The 17,775-nt window shown below is 41.2% G+C and overlaps 1 protein-coding gene across 1 annotated transcript; it reads right to left on the bottom strand.

The window, feature by feature from the left end:
* Nucleotides 1–1,616: 1,616 nt before the first annotated feature.
* On the bottom strand, nucleotides 1,617–16,946 carry EIF4E1B (eukaryotic translation initiation factor 4E family member 1B). The gene is made up of 7 exons (XM_075274700.1): nucleotides 16,929–16,946; nucleotides 13,864–13,958; nucleotides 8,790–8,885; nucleotides 7,008–7,071; nucleotides 5,022–5,135; nucleotides 3,768–3,907; nucleotides 1,617–1,731 (listed from the first exon to the last, which is right to left on the bottom strand). The coding sequence occupies exons 1-7, from the start codon at nucleotides 16,944–16,946 to the stop codon at nucleotides 1,617–1,619; spliced, it is 642 nt and encodes a 213-aa protein (XP_075130801.1).
* Between the last annotated feature and the right edge of the window lie 829 nt (nucleotides 16,947–17,775).

Genomic DNA, 17,775 nt, shown 5'->3' with positions numbered 1-17,775 from the left:
ATTCCCAGTCAGACAATGGCACTGTATACCAGTAGTAAAAATTGTGGGTGTATATAGCCCCAATTCTATTGCTAGGGGACTTGCAGGGTATTTCTGGGGTGAAGGTGGGGGGGCACACCGTTGGAACGGGTATCGGGGTATATATAGGGTATACGGGAATACACTGACAGTGTATTCCATTCAGGATCCTGGGAAAGCTGGGTTGCGGCGATTGAGCCCGTCAGTGCCACGTTACACTGACAAGCTTCTCCCTGGAATTTAGCTCTTACAAGAGCTGTTGGTTGTCTTCTCCTTCCTATCCTAGCCTGTCCCTGCCTACCCAGAATCTAAGCCCTAGCTAGCTGGACGGAAACCTCCGTCCTCGGTGAATTGCAAGCTCAGAATGACGCGAACCTGGGCGGCGCTGTTCTTTTAAATTAGAGGTCACATGTTTTCGGCAGCCAATGGGTTTTGCCTACTTTTTTCAACGTCACCGGTGTCGTAGTTCCTGTCCCACCTACCCTGCGCTGTTATTGGAGCAAAAAAGGCGCCAGGGAAGGTGGGAGGGGAATCGAGTAATGGCGCACTTTACCACGCGGTGTTCGATTCGATTCGAACATGCCGAACAGCCTAATATCCGATCGAACATGAGTTCGATAGAACACTGTTCGCTCATCTCTAGTGTTTACGTGTCTGAATGAGCGGAGCGTAACTCCATGTGCATGCACCCTCAGAAACCACCATAGAGAAAAGTCCTACAAGACGAACACCATTATAGTCTATGAGGTCTGCTGTTTAGGCGTTTGAGCTCTCTGGTGGACCCAAATGATAGAAAACCAATTACAGATGTGAACCTAGCATGGCAAGTGGTCAAATGACAGATGGGTTTGATATAATGACCTGGTCCAATTTTTTTTTTTTTTTTCCTACAATACCACCCTTGTCTAGTTACTCTGAATCTGCTCCTGTACATCCACACATACTTGGAAATATTGGCTGTATTTACAAAATATTTAAATGTAAGCAGGCTAGCAATTCTATGAATGGAAATTGAAAAGTTAGGTGATAATCTGTAAGAACAGTCTGTACAGAAATTTTTTTTACTGATGGGTGGGGTTTCAAACCACACTTGGAGATAAGGAGCTGTTTTTTCCCCCTAGAGTCTTATCAAAAAAGCTGCAGGTCTTCCTCTATCAAAATTCCCTGATATCACCCCTTTCAGAAAAGTGCTGTTGTGTACTATATGCCGTGTACGTCCACACTTCAGATTTGCACTGCATTAACATGATATATCATACAGTATTGTAGTTGCAGGAGGAGGAGGAGGGGGGGGGGGGGGGGAGGAATTATTCTCAATCATTGAGTTACAGTCCTCTTCACGGTGAAGCATTTGGCAGTGTCAGCAGGTGGTACAACATAACAGTAGTCCGGATAGAAGTCAGATTTTTTTTTTTCTTCTTGTCATTTATTTTGCAGTCATCAAAAAAAAGAAAAAGCTGGAAACCCCTTAAAGTTTGCACCCCAAATATCTGTGCATTGATGAACACAATATTTTATTTACATTAAATGATATACTTAATGCTTTCATGACTTATCCACCACAAAAAAAGTGCAGATAACTAGTATTTGTAGGGTCTTCATACCACAAACTTATTCTTGGTAAGGGAGTTGCTCTTGGTAGCAGTGTCTGCATGTGCTTGATAACCGATGACTACTTTGGAAGACAGGCCCAGTCTCTCCTTATACACTTTACTGTAGGAAAAAAAAAAAATTAAGCAAACCATAAAACTATTCTCACTTATTTTTATCATTGCTTTATTGATTGCAAACATACAATCTGGATATTCCTAAAAAAAAAATAAAAAAAACCTAGAAGGTCAATTACTCTTACTAAATATACTTTTTTCCTGTAATATCTGCCTTGATGTCCCAATATCATCCCATCTGCTTCACTTGTGGGTCCTTTGTAATGCAGAGCGGGAGCTTCCCCATATGTCTCAGCACATGACTAGGGACTGCTTTGAATGGGACTAGCTGTCCGACTGTTCATTAGTCAAGTCAGCTCTCTGTATTAGCCTTAATGGAGAAGGGGGCTATTAAATTGAGTCAGACAGCATAAACCTTACAAGCACCAATCACTTGCAAATAAAAAAAAAAAAAAGGAGGTGTCCAGGCCAGATTTTGGGACAGCTATTGTAAAAGTATGCATTTGTAAGCCCTCTTTAATTACTAATACATTAAGTTAAAGGGCTAGTCAGCAAGATATTTACCATAAAGTAAATCCTATGCGTATATTTCATAGCTGTCCATTATGTTAATACATTGGTAATGATATTGTGAATTAAAAGGTTCCTACAATTTTAAGATTTATGAGGGCACTCCATATTTAACCCAGTTTATAGCCAGATACATAAAAGGTAAAACTGTTATAATCAAGATACATCAGGAGGAATTTATCAACCATTTATGGTGGTTGTAGGGTAGGAGAAAAAAAAAAAAATAAATTTATAATATACATACACACACACACACACACACACACACACACACACACACACACACACACCAAACTGACCAAATGTCCAGTAATCCAAATCTCAACTATCTACTAACTAAAGTAATTTTCAGATAAAGGACATCAGGAATGTCATAGTTCTAAAACATAAGGGATTGTTAGTCCTGTAGACATCCCATCACAGGAAAGAACCAGAGGCATCAAGGATCCAGAGGACTGAGAAGGACATTTATATCAGTTTTATGGTGTAGATCGGTGTATGTGATTTGGCATATAGCCCCTTCTTGAACTAAAAAGTGTGCCACATGCCCCATATCTTGCTTGCCACTTTCTGCAAGTGTGGCTGGTAGGGACTAGAGATGAGCAAGTAGTACTCGGAGTAGGTATTCGATCGAATACTACGGTATTCGAAATACTCACTCGATCGAGTACCACTCGCTGTTCGAATGTAAAAGTTCGATGCAGAACCAGCATTGATTGACCGAATGCTATACAGTCGGCCAATCAATGCTGGTTTTTCTCCTACCTTTAGAAGTCTTCTCTGTGCAGCTTCACCGCAGCGTCTTCAAGCTGTTCATTCACTCTGACAGGCATCAGGCCTGGGCAGAGCGGACTGCACATGTCCGCTTGTAGTGCGGGCATGCGCAGTCGGCTCTGCCCAGGCTCGATGCCTGGCAGAGTGAATGAACAGCCAGAAGACACCGTGGGGACCCTGCAAGCAGAAGACTGCACGGAGGATCCAGCCTGACCCTCACTCGTGGACTTGGTAAGTATAATTTGAGCAAACTTTGCCTACCCCTGAAACGAGCATTTTCCCCCCATAGACTATAATAGGGTTCGATATTCAATTCGAGTAGTCGAATATTGAGGGGCTACTCGAAACGAATATCGAACATTTTACTGTTCGCTCATCTCTAGCAGGGACCAAAAGCCAGACATCTTAATTCATATGCCAGTTTTAAAGCTCCACCTGGTACAAGATACACGTGAATTATTCAGTAGAATTCATGTAACAAAGCTGGTTTGAGCTGTAATAAATATGTCAGGCTGAGTCATCCCTGGCCTACCCGATTCACAGAAAGTGGCAAGTGACATGCAGAATGGGGAATGTGGCACACACTGACAAGAAAGGGCCTTGCACCAAAGATGTGTCACCTATTTCACCAGAAGAGTGGTGTAGATGGTTAATAAATCCCCCCCAGTAGTTTCTCTCAGCTTCCACAATTGCTACTAACCAGAAAAAGCAGTAAATGCAGCCTCTGTTCAGTCTTACCCAATATGAGTAACAGCCTCTCGGTTTTCAGCCTCTCTGGTCCAGATTGCAATCTTATCTCCCTTTGCCCGAATGTTAATGACTGCGCCACAGACTTCTTCACTGTATTCACCAAAGGCTTCTCCAATTAGACATAGTAACTTGGTAAGGCGGCATAAAGGAACTAGTTAGTTTAGGTTAATGGGTTTGCAGTGGATTTCTCTACTATATCTTCCTATATACACATGTCCCATCCAAAACCATCCCAAAGGTTCAAAGTCACCTACAATAATGCTATTCAAGTTAAAGTTTTTTACGTACTAATAAAAAGGGCAAAAAATAAAAACAAAGCCACACTTTTTGGCAGCAGCACACCTACTGGAATCACAGTGGGTCTTCCACTGATTGTAACCTTCATACTCTTGAAGATTGAAAAACCCGCAAAAAAAAAAACTGACATTCCACAGACTGAAATGCTACTGTATCAGTCCCCCTCCCCCCCCCCCCCATTCTCCTTCCTCTTCAAAGGAAAAGGATGATATCTCCACTATAACTTGTACCGTTCATTGCAGCCAGTTAGCCACCAGCGAGTCCTCAGTGTGTTCGCCCAGTTTCATATTAGTCTTAAACTGGCTTTCCCACAAACACCAATCCATATGATGGGTGATCAGTTTCTGTTTGATGCTAGGGCCCCCAGCCAGTGATGAATGCTGAAAGGTTGCGGTTGAGCATGTACACTTCAGCTCCTTTCTAAGTCTATGGGACTGACATCTCCAAGCACACTGTTTCCACTAGTAAAATTAACAGGCTAGTAATTCTCACATTTGACCAATGTTCTTTTCAAAGTATGGGACACAAAATGTGGCTATAAGATTAGACTTCACTGGGTATGTTTGCAGTCAGTGGTATATACAGTTTCTCTACAAACCTAACAGGAAATCCATACAAGCCCTTCAGGCTCACAAACAAGGCCTTTGTCTCCAAATCTGTTACATCTTACTCCAACGTGGTTCAAAGCAAGACCATCATAGGAAACATCAGTTTTAGAAAAAAAAGAACAAAGCATGTTCTCATTCGCTTCCAAAAATCAATTTCCACTTTTGTGTTTTTAGAACTGCTGGACTGTTTACACAAACTGTAAAGAATATAGTGAAACATTTCAGGTTTCCCACCCAGGTCATGGGAGATTGGTCCTCTACACCCACCATTGTGTGAAGGCCAGAGCCCTAGGTTTCATTTATTATTGTTTTCAGCTTTCTAGCAGCTGTTACTTACAGTCTCTAGCCAGAGAGCGTCCAGGTCACTGTGTCGTTGCTGCTTGGAAAGAGTGATAAGCCATCTCCCACCCCTCTTGTTACGACTGTCTTCCCACATGGGTTCAATCCCAACCTAAAAATAAATCGATCACCTTTTATTATTCAGCATACTGGCAGAAAACTGTTTAAAGTGGCCATCCAAAATCTCTAGTGTTCTAATCCATTCATCTGAATTTTTCTTCTCTTTTGTATAAAGGCCATGGATTTTTACAAAAACCCAATTCAGATGTATGGGGGAAAAAAAAAAAAAAAAAAAAAAAAAAAAAAATCCATCTACACATGAGCACCAGCAGTTTTTTTTTTTTTTATATACACTGTACTGGTTTATCTGAAGTTTTATCTTGTATTAGCTGTTGTGGTATATCTGCAATGAGTACCTGACCAAGTCTGCTGGTACAGGTGTAGCCATCATTAACATGACTTCAGCACATTGCTCCAGATGTCATAGCATGAGCTGCCAGACATTTCCAATGAGTTACCAAGCAAATGTCTGCAGTCCATCTAGAAAACTGTTGGTACAGCAAGTATATGTATAGTATTTACAAAAAGCCGGTGGAGCCGTACCAACTGCGTCGCTGCTGAATGCAAGTGGGCTAGTCATTGAAGAGCCAACAGTCGCTATTCATATCAGTAGCCATTCTTGACTTTGCAGTGATTTGGTGCTAAATTCAAATGGACAAACTGCCAAAAATATCAATTCAAATAAAACTACTATTTTTAAAACTGCAACAGCCTCTAGGCGATGGGGACAGCTGAAAGCATATTGCTCTGGTGCTAAATTCAATTGGTCCAAATCATTGATAAAATATCACTCGAAGTCAATAGGCGCAGCAGTTTTGAGGAATCGCAACCGCTATTGATTTCAAGAGTGGCAGCCATGATGTGAATTTAGTTCCAGAGCATAGTGCTTTGATATGAAATTAATATGCAGGTAGGTAGTTACTGAGCAGCTGCCACAGCTATTGGTTTCAATAGTGACAAGGACCAGTCAGTGATTAACCCATTTGTATGTAACACCACTATCAATATGGGTTCAGGGTACAACCTTAACCAGGCCCGAGCACCAGGAAGAGATGTTACGACGGCTGGCGGACAAGGCTTCCAGGACATTCTCCACCAGCCAGTCAGCCTCTACCTCAACTCCTCCTCCTACCCAACAGTCTGGTCCTCCTTCCTCACAACATGCCCAATCTTCCCAGCAAACTAATCCCACATCCCAGGAGCTGTTTTCGGCTCCGTTGACTGTCCCTCTCTCTGTTTCACCACGTCCTGAATCACTAGAGGTAACAGATGATTTGCTTATTCCATCTGCGGTTGTCATGGGTAATGTTTATTTAGCGTAAAATTTGGGTTTCTGTCCATACAATTGGGGAAGAAAGAAGGTTTCCAGGTATTTTCCCACTTTGATAGAGGTTTTTTTTGAGTGTAGAAAGTGTGTAGTTGATAGAATGTGATGGTGGGGTAAACCTGTGACTTAGGCTTGGGTTAGATTCCCCCAGGCATGCTTCCCCTACTGTCCCAGTTGCATTGCAGAGGTGTTGGCATCATTTGCTGAGGAGTCATAGTGGACTTGGTGACCCTCCTGAGTCGAATGGTGGGTTCCCCTGAAACCAAGTATTTTTTCCCCATAGACTAGAATAGGATTCGATATTCGATCGAATAGTCGAATATTGAGCGGCTATTCAAAACGAATATTGAATATTTTACTGTTCGCTCATCTCTAGTTTGTAATTGTCTGCAGTTGTGGATCTGTACATTATTTGGGTTAAATTGCCATGTTGACACTGATTAGTTAGTGGGCTTTGGGTTGCAGTTTAGGCACTCGGTCTCTTAAAGGTTCACCATCATTGCCCTAATGAAATCAAATCACCAGCCAAGTGGATGATAATGGGGATCCCCCTGAAAGATACCTAGAAAACAAGCTTTGTTATAAGAATTCTCTCACCTTAAAGATGGAGTAGTCACAGCCAGATGACAACTTGCTTGCAAGCTGGACATGTGTATAAAGTCTAAGAATTAGAAAGGATAATGGTTATTGATTCACCAGTGGATATCTTAAAAGACTTTCCTATTTAGGTTAAGGTCAACTTATACAAAGTGTTCTCCAGGAGACAAAGTATGACAGCCACAGGCAGTACATAGGCATACATGGTGACTACTCACAAATAACCATGAATGGAACAATCTGCTTTAACTACTACATTGCTTTAGGACTGGTTGGTCATGTCCCCTTCTTCAACACCCACTCCAACAGTAACAGTCAAGACAAATATTCATTCTCAATGGCTTCTGTGTCTGAAGAACTACCACCAGCCACAAGAAACAATAAAAAGGGAATTATCCAAGTAGGGAAAGTGAAGCTCTGCCTTGGATCCACTCTTGATATTACATTAGGGAACTGTATTGTCAACAATTCCCTTGTAGATTATCAGAATTACTGCCATTACAAGCAGAGATAATCTAATAGTAATCTTCTGGACGGAGGGAAATCTAATTTCAACACTTAATACTTTACAACCTCTCCATAAATCACTTCTCAATGATAGTAGTGGGAACAGTGATTGACATTTTAATATGAGGAGGGTTTTATTTGTTTCATAGGTTAGATGTATGAATTCTGAGAAAATCATGCGCAGCAAGAGTCAATATCTGTATAGTATTTATGTAGATACTATTGTATCTACATGGGCACTAAGAGCTGAAGATATGACACTTGTTATTATGCAGGGGATAGAAATTTACACAAAGCTGTTTCACACCCCAGTTATAAATGGGAGACTTCTGGAATTGAGATGAAAAAAAGTCTTGGGGTGGATTACATGATGCAGAATTTTTACAGACGCACAGTGTAGTATAACATGCACATGCAAACTAGGAGAGGGGGGGGGGGGGAGGGGTCAGTTGCCATGATCAAGGTAAAGCCTCAGCAGCTCTACTCAATAGTGGGTAAGTCCATTACTTGATCTTAAAATATTGCAATACACTCCACTATCATCTGCAGGAACTAATACAATCTAATGTTTAGTAAATGTATGAGGCTGAAGATCAGAGTAGCTGCTCTACAATTTTGATCTAAGGAGGCATCAGCCCTTTCTGTCCAAGAAACAAATGGTTCTGGTAGAATGAGCTTTAGGCTGAGGCCTCATATTGCAGAAACGCAGCCTTATTTTTTGCAGATTTTTGCCCTTTTTGTGCCAGAGCCAGGATTGGATTCATATGCATAGGAATTGTACTGTATGTTCACCAGCAACCCCTACAACAGTATATCGATTGTATTCCGGTGGTAGACTTCCTTGAGGCAAGCCGAAAGGAAGTCTACCCCCCCCCCCCCCCCGAGTATAATGATTGGCGCACTGGGAGAGGCAAGAAAAAAAATTATATATATAAAAAATAAAAAAGAAACGTTACTTACCTCTCCACGATCCGTGCAGTCTTCGGCCTAGTCGTCTGACGTCTCATGATCCCAGCCTGTGTCCCGAGTCATGTGACGTCTGAAATCATTGAAGAGACTACTTCGAAGGCTGACAGCGTAGGAGACGGGAGATAGGCGAGTAACTTTTTTTTTTAATGTTTTTCTCCCCCTGGGTCTCCGATTATTATACTCTGGGGTCTGAAAAGGTACACTACTGTGTGCAGGGGCCGCACTACTGTGTGCAGGTTATATATATAGTAACTCATAAGTGAATAACTTTAGGGGTAAATGCTGTAGTAGCAGGTTTGTACTTACGACCAAAAATCTTCTACTGTGTTGAATGTTGTCACAAGGCGCAAGTTACACTGCCATGGTTGGCTTTTCACATTTTTGAAGAACCAGAGAGCCCATCTAAAGAAATGATAAAATTTCAATCTAATATTAAAGGGATATTCCCATGACGCTTATTCACTAACCTTCAGGCTGTTGTGCTCTCTTCACTTCCTGCTTTGCTCAGCACATAGGTGGGCGGGGTTTCACTTGCACGGGATTGGTTGTAAATGAATTACCACAGTGTGAAGCTGATGTAACAGCTGGATTTGAGTCAGTTTGCATTACATACAGAGGTAATGGACTCCCTATCTCAGCCAAATTCAATTAAACCAACTGATAAGAGCTCAGAAATCCCAGAGCTCTGCTACTTACAGCTCAGAGCTGTTCCCAGCCCCTCCCTCCCCCCCAATGAGAGCAGGCGGCTACATCACTTGACAAATGACCAGATAATACCAAGGGCCATAGAAAGTGTAAACAATGAAGTGAATAAATTAAGATAGCAGCCAAACAAAGCAGTTTTGATAAAGCAATGCACTTAGGAAAAGTTTTAAATCCACATAAACTAGCAGTATAGATAGGATCCTTGTGATGGGACAACCCCTTTAAGTACTGCTAAAATTGAGGAAAGACCAAAGTCATTCAGTATCACTGCAATGCCTGGTGAAACGTGTTGGGATTTTAATTTAAACATTTAGTATTGAGGGTGAGATCTTTATGTGTATACTATAGGTGTAAGGGTGAGGTGGTGTTATTAATGTCACCCTTTAAGGGCATACTCCACTATAGACTGCCATGGGTCCTCCTTGTTCAGTGACAGTCCAGCTGACTGCGAGCATAGACATACCTGAGGCTCTATTTGGGGCGTGAGATAGTCCTCTTAGATTTAAGATGAACCTGATGTGGAGCACCATCAGCTGTTAAGAGCAACAGCCCTACATTATATGCACCACCCCCCTCTAATCCCCCCCCCCCCCCCCCCGTTCCCTCACTCTACTCTACATCCAGAGAGATGATATTGATGCTAGTGACTAATATACTTTCTACATATGTTTTGTAACCCTTATCTTTTGGGCCGTTATAAACCAGAAAAGCGGGATCAATATCTGATCTGGGAACTCTGCAGAAATAAAGGTGAAGTTTTATTTTTATCTTCTACCAGGGGCATAACTTGAGGGGGTGCAGAGGCTGCAGTTGCACCAAGGCCTATGAGCCTTAGGGGGCCCATAAGCACTGGCGTTAGTATTGATATTGCAGCTTCCATCTGGCCCATAAACCAAGGAGACCCACAGATTACCCTAACCATATTATGGTTGATTAAACCCCTTAGCAGCCATAACCATCACTATCAAGAATTCACTGTAGGGATGAGGTAGAGGGACAAAACATTTCTCCGGGCCCACAAGACTTTAGTTATGCCATTATGTTCTACTCTCTTAGGCTGAGTTCACACAGAGTTTTTTGGACTGGATTTCAGAAACCGCTTAAAAAAATAAAAAAAAATTCCAATTGTCCAAGCCCAATTACCCCCTGGAGGTAGCTTGTTCATCCCGTTGTCTTACCCTCGGCATGGCATTGTCAGACTTCTGCTAACTTTGTTATTCTTAGCAGCGGGTGTCTGGGATCAGTGGACAGAGAGCCTTGCTATCACCTTTTAGCAGACAAGCTGACTCCGAGGAAACCTTCAAAGAGTTATGACCGTATATAGTCATACTGGTACAAGGTGAGGGCGGGGGGGGAGGAGTACTTCCCACCTTGCTGTCTTCATCGTGGGAGGGGGCTGAGTGGAGATCTGTTGTCACACGTGACAAGACCCCAGGCTCTTGTTCTTCCTGGACTGCTGGGTGTGTCAAAGTGCTGTGGAAGCTAATCCCATGGACTATGGACTCTATTGCCTATGGAAATACCATGCACCCTGGACTATTCTGCTAATGGGGTAGTCAAACCCTTACCACCTAAGGATTACCTATGGACTCACAGCTTATGGACTCTAAAGAACTGTGCCCTGGATTTCATGAGGTGAAATCTGGAGACCCAATTCTAATTCTGTTTCTATTCTTTTATTCTTCTTATCTTACTGCACTGTAACATATATATATTTCTGTAACCATTAGGGTTGAGCGATCGTGTTCGGAAGAGATCGGCGATCGAGAAAATTTCACGATCGCGATTCTGAACACAATCTTTTTAGGTGGAATTGAGATTGGTAGTATTTCCCACAATGCTTTGCTTAGCCTTCACACAGTATATAGTGTATACTCAGTGTGAAGGCTCCGCTGCAGTTCCATAGGAATGAATGGAAGCAGCCGGCACACAGCCTTAACCCCCTGCACGCTTGCTGCCTCCATTCATTCTAAAGGGAGACTAAAGTAACATCTCTAGTAGCTACTTACCTCCAGAGATGGCTGCTCCAGTCCCGGTGTTGTTCTTCGCCTCGCTGCCGCTCCACACTGCTCTTCTCGCCTTGCCTCCCAGTTTAGTGTTTAAAGAGCTTGGAAGACGGGGCTTGTGGCTTAGGAGAGTGGGGGTGGGTACTGGGAGGGGAGATGTCACATCTCCCCACCCACACTCTCCTAACCTGGGAGGCAGGGGGCAGCGAGGCAAGAAGAGCAGCAGCGAGGCGAAGAAGAACACCGGAGCAGCCATCTCTGCAGGTAAGTGGACACCAGCGGGGGGACTAAGTAGCCAGAGGATTATTTAAAAAAAAAAAAAAAATCCTCTGGCTACTTAGTAACTCACTACACAGCGTGGATTCTAACAATTAAAGCGTTCAATTGTTAGATTCCATGCTGTATAGTGAATAGGATTGCTTTTAAAATCCGATCCCCGATTAATAAAAAAAATCCCATTGACTTGCATTTAGATAGAGATCGGGTTCGAATGAAAAATGATCGGAAATCAGATTTTAAAATCGATCCTGAAGAGTCAAGATCGGCTCAACCCTAGTAACCATACAAGCTTGTATCCTCTAGCATATATCTTTATGTATGTTGGTTGTCTAGTATCGACCCTCTTGGGTTAATAAATATGAAACTTTAGAAAGCTCATCTCATATCCTATAAGACCCGGTCCCTCTCACAGGGTGAGTGTGGACGGTAAAGGTAAGAAGGTGATCACAGTTTTGTCCGTGGCAAGGCCAGAGGCTGGGTAAAAGTGGCTTGGGCGGAGAAGAGATCCTTCACACCTGCACTTTGACTTAATGTTCTGGTACAATGCAGCATTATTTTCTACAATGTGTAGCCTTAGCCTATAGCAGGTTTTAGAACTCAGCTATCTGACTATCTGGTCTTCTAAACTGACAAATGATCTCACTTTGTTTTACTCGTGAGGTTCCCACCCTTTTCAAGAATGAATTCCACTGCTGGGTGTATAAGGTGAGATATGGGAGCTGGTGCAGCAAAAGACAAAAGAACTATTTTTCTAAATGTATAAAGTCGTTACACGAAGCATCATATAGGTTTTTTTTCAGATTTCTATGATGCATTAACCAACTGTGCAACACAGATTATAATAGAGTCTTCTACACATGCTGAAAAGAAGGATCTTCAAACACATAACATTTCATGTTCTAACAATTCTTAGATATTGTGACTCCTATTCCAATTTCAAAGCTTTTGGCCCAATCTGTTGGAAGACATCAGTATAGTTTACATCCAAATATCTTAAAGGATGCTCCATTGTATTATTCCAGCTGAATGTAGCAAATGCATTCTCTATGACCTGTAAATGGTAGTAGGAGGATGGATTATTACATTGCTGTATGTTATCTGGGGAGGGCAGGCAAGTTCAGGAAAGCACAAAAAGCCTCTTGTGAAGATAATTCTGGAGGACCATGTCCTCTTACAAGACTATATTGCAGAAAAAAAAACAAAAAAAAAAACCCTAAAGTTACTTTATAGCCAAAGCTTTAAGTAGAATAACGGAAAGCTTTTACTTCCAGGATAAACATACAATACTGGTGAAGCACCATCTGTTACTGAATACATAAAACTTACTAATGCTGCTTATGTTTAATACTCTATGGAGAGTCGCATCTGGGACTTTGACTTATTTTTATAGATTTCAGTCTGGTTCACATTGGTCTTTTTTTTAGAACAGATTTTCATTTTACTTTAGGTGCCACATCTTTCAAAATTTATACACATACATGTGTACAACCTACAGAAGTCTACTACTTTAAAAAGCCCCTGCCTCACAGAATTTAAAAAAAAAAAAAAAAAAAAAAAAAAAAAAGCCATCTGCTCCCATCTGATTTCTATATAAGAGGCAGTATTCAACAGATTGTAGCAAGACACCAAAATATGGCAATGCAAAATATATATTTTATGCATGACACGTCAGGTCTTGTACAGTTGGATCAGCTTTTGCGGAACAGTTTATAGATCATAAAGGAGATCCTACTAGAGATGAGCGAGTAGTGAAATATTTGAGATTCGTTTCAAGTAGAGCCTCAATATTCGACTACTCGATCGAATATCAAATCCCATTATAGTCTATGGGAGAAAATGCTTGTTACAGGGGGAAACCACTATTTGACTAAAGGAGAGTCACCAATGGAGACTGCGGTCTGATCTTAGACTCCGCCTCCTCACAGAAACCGCCGGCAGAAGCAGCAGTGATTGTCCAAATGCTGTACACTGGCCAAACGCTGGTCAATTCATTCCTATGAGAAAAAGTAAGCTCCCTCGTAACAGCAAGCTGCCAGCTCTCCTGACTAGCAAGGACGAGCCTGCTGCAGGACCAGCATTGATTTGCCGAATGCTACGGCAAATCAATGCTGGTTCTGAATCGAATCTTTACTGCGAATAGCGATAGTATTCAAATGAGTATTTCGAATACCTACTCGATCGAATACTACTCGCTCACCTCTAGATCCTACTAAACATTACATTTAATTCAGTCTTGCAAGTAATTCTTCCTTGTTATTATGAACCAAGACTAGTTTCCATGAGGTCTCCATTATTACTTTTTATACAAACAGCTCCCCTCAGAGGGCTTTGCCAGGCTGTAGTTGGTGGTCCTATACAAGCTCTTACAAAGGACTGATTCTAAATTGTACCTGCTCTGTAAAAGATGCATTTCCACATGTTCAATAGTGGTCGCCTTTTTCTTTTTCTTCTTCTCATCTCTTCGTGGAATACCTTTAAAGGTTAGCTAGAAGGAAAAGATATTTATTTACACATGCGCCCCATAATATTGGCAGTAGTTTCTATACCACCCCTTTCAGATACAAAGTAACACTGAACGGGAACCTCAGACTGACGGAGCACTTAACCCCCCACAGGTGCTCATGGACTGATGGTTTACTATACCAAATATAGCCTGTACTCACCTGGCTGTTATTTCAGCCCTACAGCTGGATTCACACCAGCGCTTGCACTATTCAGGGATTCCGTTCCCAAATCATCTTGAAAAGATGCATTGTTCAGGTGGAAACTCAGCGGACCCCATTATAATCCATAGGGTCCATGAGTAACTTTTTTTTTTTTTTTTTTTTTTTTTTTTTAAGTGGACTGTGTTTCCACTTTTTGGGTCCACTTGACTTCTGTTAGTAGAACATTGAGCCTCACATACATGTAACTTTTCATGAGAAAACCGTTTCTATGGAAGCTTTCATGCAATGTATAACACATGATAGTTGCAGTCTACAAATAGGTTTTATGTATAGCAACACATGAGATTCAATAAAAAATTGTGCGAAAGAAATGCAGCAAAAGTAGTCAAAAAAAAAAAAAAAAAAAAATCATTTAACCACTTCAGTACTGGGCCAATTTGTGGTCCAGGACCAGACACATTTTTGGTTTTTTTGTATGTGCGGTTTTGAGGGCTGTAACATTTTTCTCATTCAACTAATTTTTGCATTTTTTTTTCAGGGACACATAGGGCTTTATTTTTATTTTCAAAAGTGTTTTAATTTTTTTTATATCCGGGAAAATATAAACATAGGAGGGAAATTGTGTCTGGTTTTCACTTTATTTTTTTATTTATTAAAGTACTACTGAAAAAAAAAAAACTTTATAAAATAGTTTTTCCTCTCTGTTACGGTAATTTTTAATTTTGTATGGTGTTATCGGGGGTGGGGCTATAACCTTTAATAACGGCATTTTATTAGCGTATTTTTTTTTTTTTTTTCAGATTATGTACCTATAAGGTCATAAGAGACCTTTGGGAACATCTGATCACTTTTTTTTTTGTATTGGAGGCCGATTTCCCCTATAACTGGGGCTGGTACAGTTAGCCTCAGTTGCAGGAGGAATACAGCCTCCTGCACACAGTTCTTTACACTTACAGAGCTGATCTGGGTCCTGTAGGACCCAGCAGCTCTTGTAAGACACTGAGCCCAGTGGATCACGTGACCGCCAGGTCAGAGGGCGGCCGCATCATGGCAGTGCCCATAGCCGTGTATACAGCACTCATTGAGTGCTGTATACATAGCGTTCGAGAAGGCAGGGAAGGGAATAAACCTTCCTTGCCATCTCTCTGGGAACTCCGGCTGAAGTTACAGCCGACTCCCTGCTTCAGCAGCTGCTGTGTTCTGATAGGACGTACTGGTACATCCAGTCAGAACTAGGCAACTACTTCCCGGACGTTTACAGTCTATGGGTGGTCTGGAAGTAGTTAAAGGGGTTGGCCACTTTCAAACCAATAGTGAGAAACAAATATTGTTTATACAATAAAATGATATACAGTTTTCCAATATACTTTCTGTATCAATTCCTCATGCTTTCCTAGATCTCTGCTTACCATCCTTCATTCTGTTCCTTCTAGAGGATAAAAGTCTGACCATGGTCATGTGATTTACGGTCCATGGTCATGTGATTTACGGTCCATGGTCATGTGACTAGCACACAGGTGCACCGCTGATTACCAGGCAGATGTCTGATTACTGTGCTGGGACTATAACGAGCGGCACCTGTGCACTCATCACATGACCATGGACCGTAAATCACATGACCATGGTCAGAGTTTTATCCTCTAGAAGTAACAGAATGAATGACAGCAAGCAGAGATCTAGGAAACTGAGGAATTGATACAGAAAGTATATTGGAAAATTGTACAACTGTTTATTATACAAACCATAACATTTGTCTCTAACATTGGTCTGAAAGTGGCCAAGCCCTTTAAGAGGTTGCATAAGAGTCAGTCTGAGATTTGAGCTATTAATAGCCCCAACCTAATCAGAATGTAACTTGTGACCACAGAATTTGCATCAGACTTCAGGTGGGATTCATTGCACTATAGCATGGAGACGGTCTGAAAAATAAGCAGCACGATTGTAGCAAAGTTTTACATTTTAGGTTAAGGCCAAGTGCACAACCGTGAAGATAGGCCATGCAACAGACCGTTAACTCCTGGTTTTAAAACAATAGGAGCAGTTGGTATAACCCTAGGTGTAAGTTTTTTCTTTAACTTGAGTAAATTGTCAGAAAAAGATAAGACGTCACATTTTTGGTCAGTTTTTCTAGCCTGACAGACAATACTAGCCTAGGAGTTACATTTTTGTCTAATATAACAGGGTCACTGACATTAAAAACATAATTAGGGCCAAAAAAAACTTCCTGGTTCCATCTTATTTTAAAAGGGTTTTTTCGTGCTGTCCTATGTACGTAGACCTAGTGTGAACTACCCATTACAGATACCACCACCAATGGCATGATAATACTTTATGTTCATTGGAGGCTGCATACAGTGGAGTTAGTGCTATTGCTACTTTAAATGCACCATAAGAAGTTTCCATATTACAGTCGCAGGTGATAACGCACCATTCTTCCATACTTAGGCTGTGTTCACACACACACACACACACACACACACACCAGCTTTGGAGGACTAAAACACTAGTCAGAATGTTGCAAGAAGTCTATCATAAATGAGAACAACTCTATATAAAGCACTTTGTTCTGGAATATAAGCTTGCAATAAAGTTTCAAAGATACCAAAAACACTTGTCCATAAACATACCCATTGAAAATACTAATATTTATATATATATATAATTATAGACATGCATTTTAAAACATCTTGTGCAATTGAGAAGGAACACATCATTATATCCAGTATTAAAGGTTATCTGAAGATGTATAAAATATATCTCTAGATTTTCAATCCTTCCCTAGCACTTACTTCTTCAGCTGTAGCCATGTTAGCTTAGCACAAGATATCCTACACAAGATCTACCATCCCACCTTATATATGAAGCCTAATTACGTCTTAAAGCTGCAGGCACTACCTATAGACATAGGTCCAGTATTTACCTATAGTGGAATGAAGCCATCCCTCTCCTTTAATGGTATGGTAATCTGCCAATACTAAACCATATATACTAACATAGATCTGTCAACCTGCCAGCTGATCAATCTACTTTCTACTATTGACACAATCTGTATTGGCTGCATCAGATACCAGGATATCTTTTACACTTTGTAATGTTTTTATGACATCATTTGTTTCACTTCCTTTTAGTTTTTATGTGCTGACATCTAGTGGCTAAACAAGCAGTCTGCCCATTGGTTACAGTTATTAAAAAATAATACAGTACAGTATGGAGTGGTGGCGATACTCCTGTCAGGGATCCTGTCAGATGTGCCTAAATAGGCTTCCACCTTGTGCACACCTGTAATAGTTTTTACTGTTTGCATAAAAATCCATATTTCACAAAAAATGTGTTACATTTACAGTTACATGAGTTACATCAGTATGTCATCCAGCATCACAGATCTGAAAAAAATACTTGTGTGAGTGGGGTTGTGCTGCAAATATGGATGGAAATAGGACATGCTCTGCATTTCGCAGATAGTTGCTGCAGCCCGGACACTGATCTGTTAAAACTAAGGATGAGTGGATGGGGTCGTAGAAATGAAAAGGTCCATATACTATGTCTAATTATGAATCCGTAATTGTGGATAATATATACAGAAGGATGTATGTATGGGGTCGTAGAAATCAAAGGGTCCATACACTATGCCTAATT

The sequence above is a fragment of the Leptodactylus fuscus genome, chromosome 5 (assembly GCF_031893055.1).
Source record: "Leptodactylus fuscus isolate aLepFus1 chromosome 5, aLepFus1.hap2, whole genome shotgun sequence".
NCBI lineage: Eukaryota > Metazoa > Chordata > Amphibia > Anura > Leptodactylidae > Leptodactylus > Leptodactylus fuscus.
Note: the sequence above shows the minus strand (reverse complement) of the source record. Positions and strands in the feature narration are given on the sequence as shown.

Coding starts and splice junctions, on each gene's coding strand:
- EIF4E1B (XM_075274700.1), bottom strand. Junction 8,886..13,863: donor ATGCATCTTTTACAGAGCAG/GTACAATTTAGA, acceptor TCATTTCTTTAG/ATGGGCTCTCTGGTTCTTCA. Junction 7,072..8,789: donor ACAGTAGAAGATTTTTGGTC/GTAAGTACAAAC, acceptor TCTAATTCTTAG/ACTTTATACACATGTCCAGC.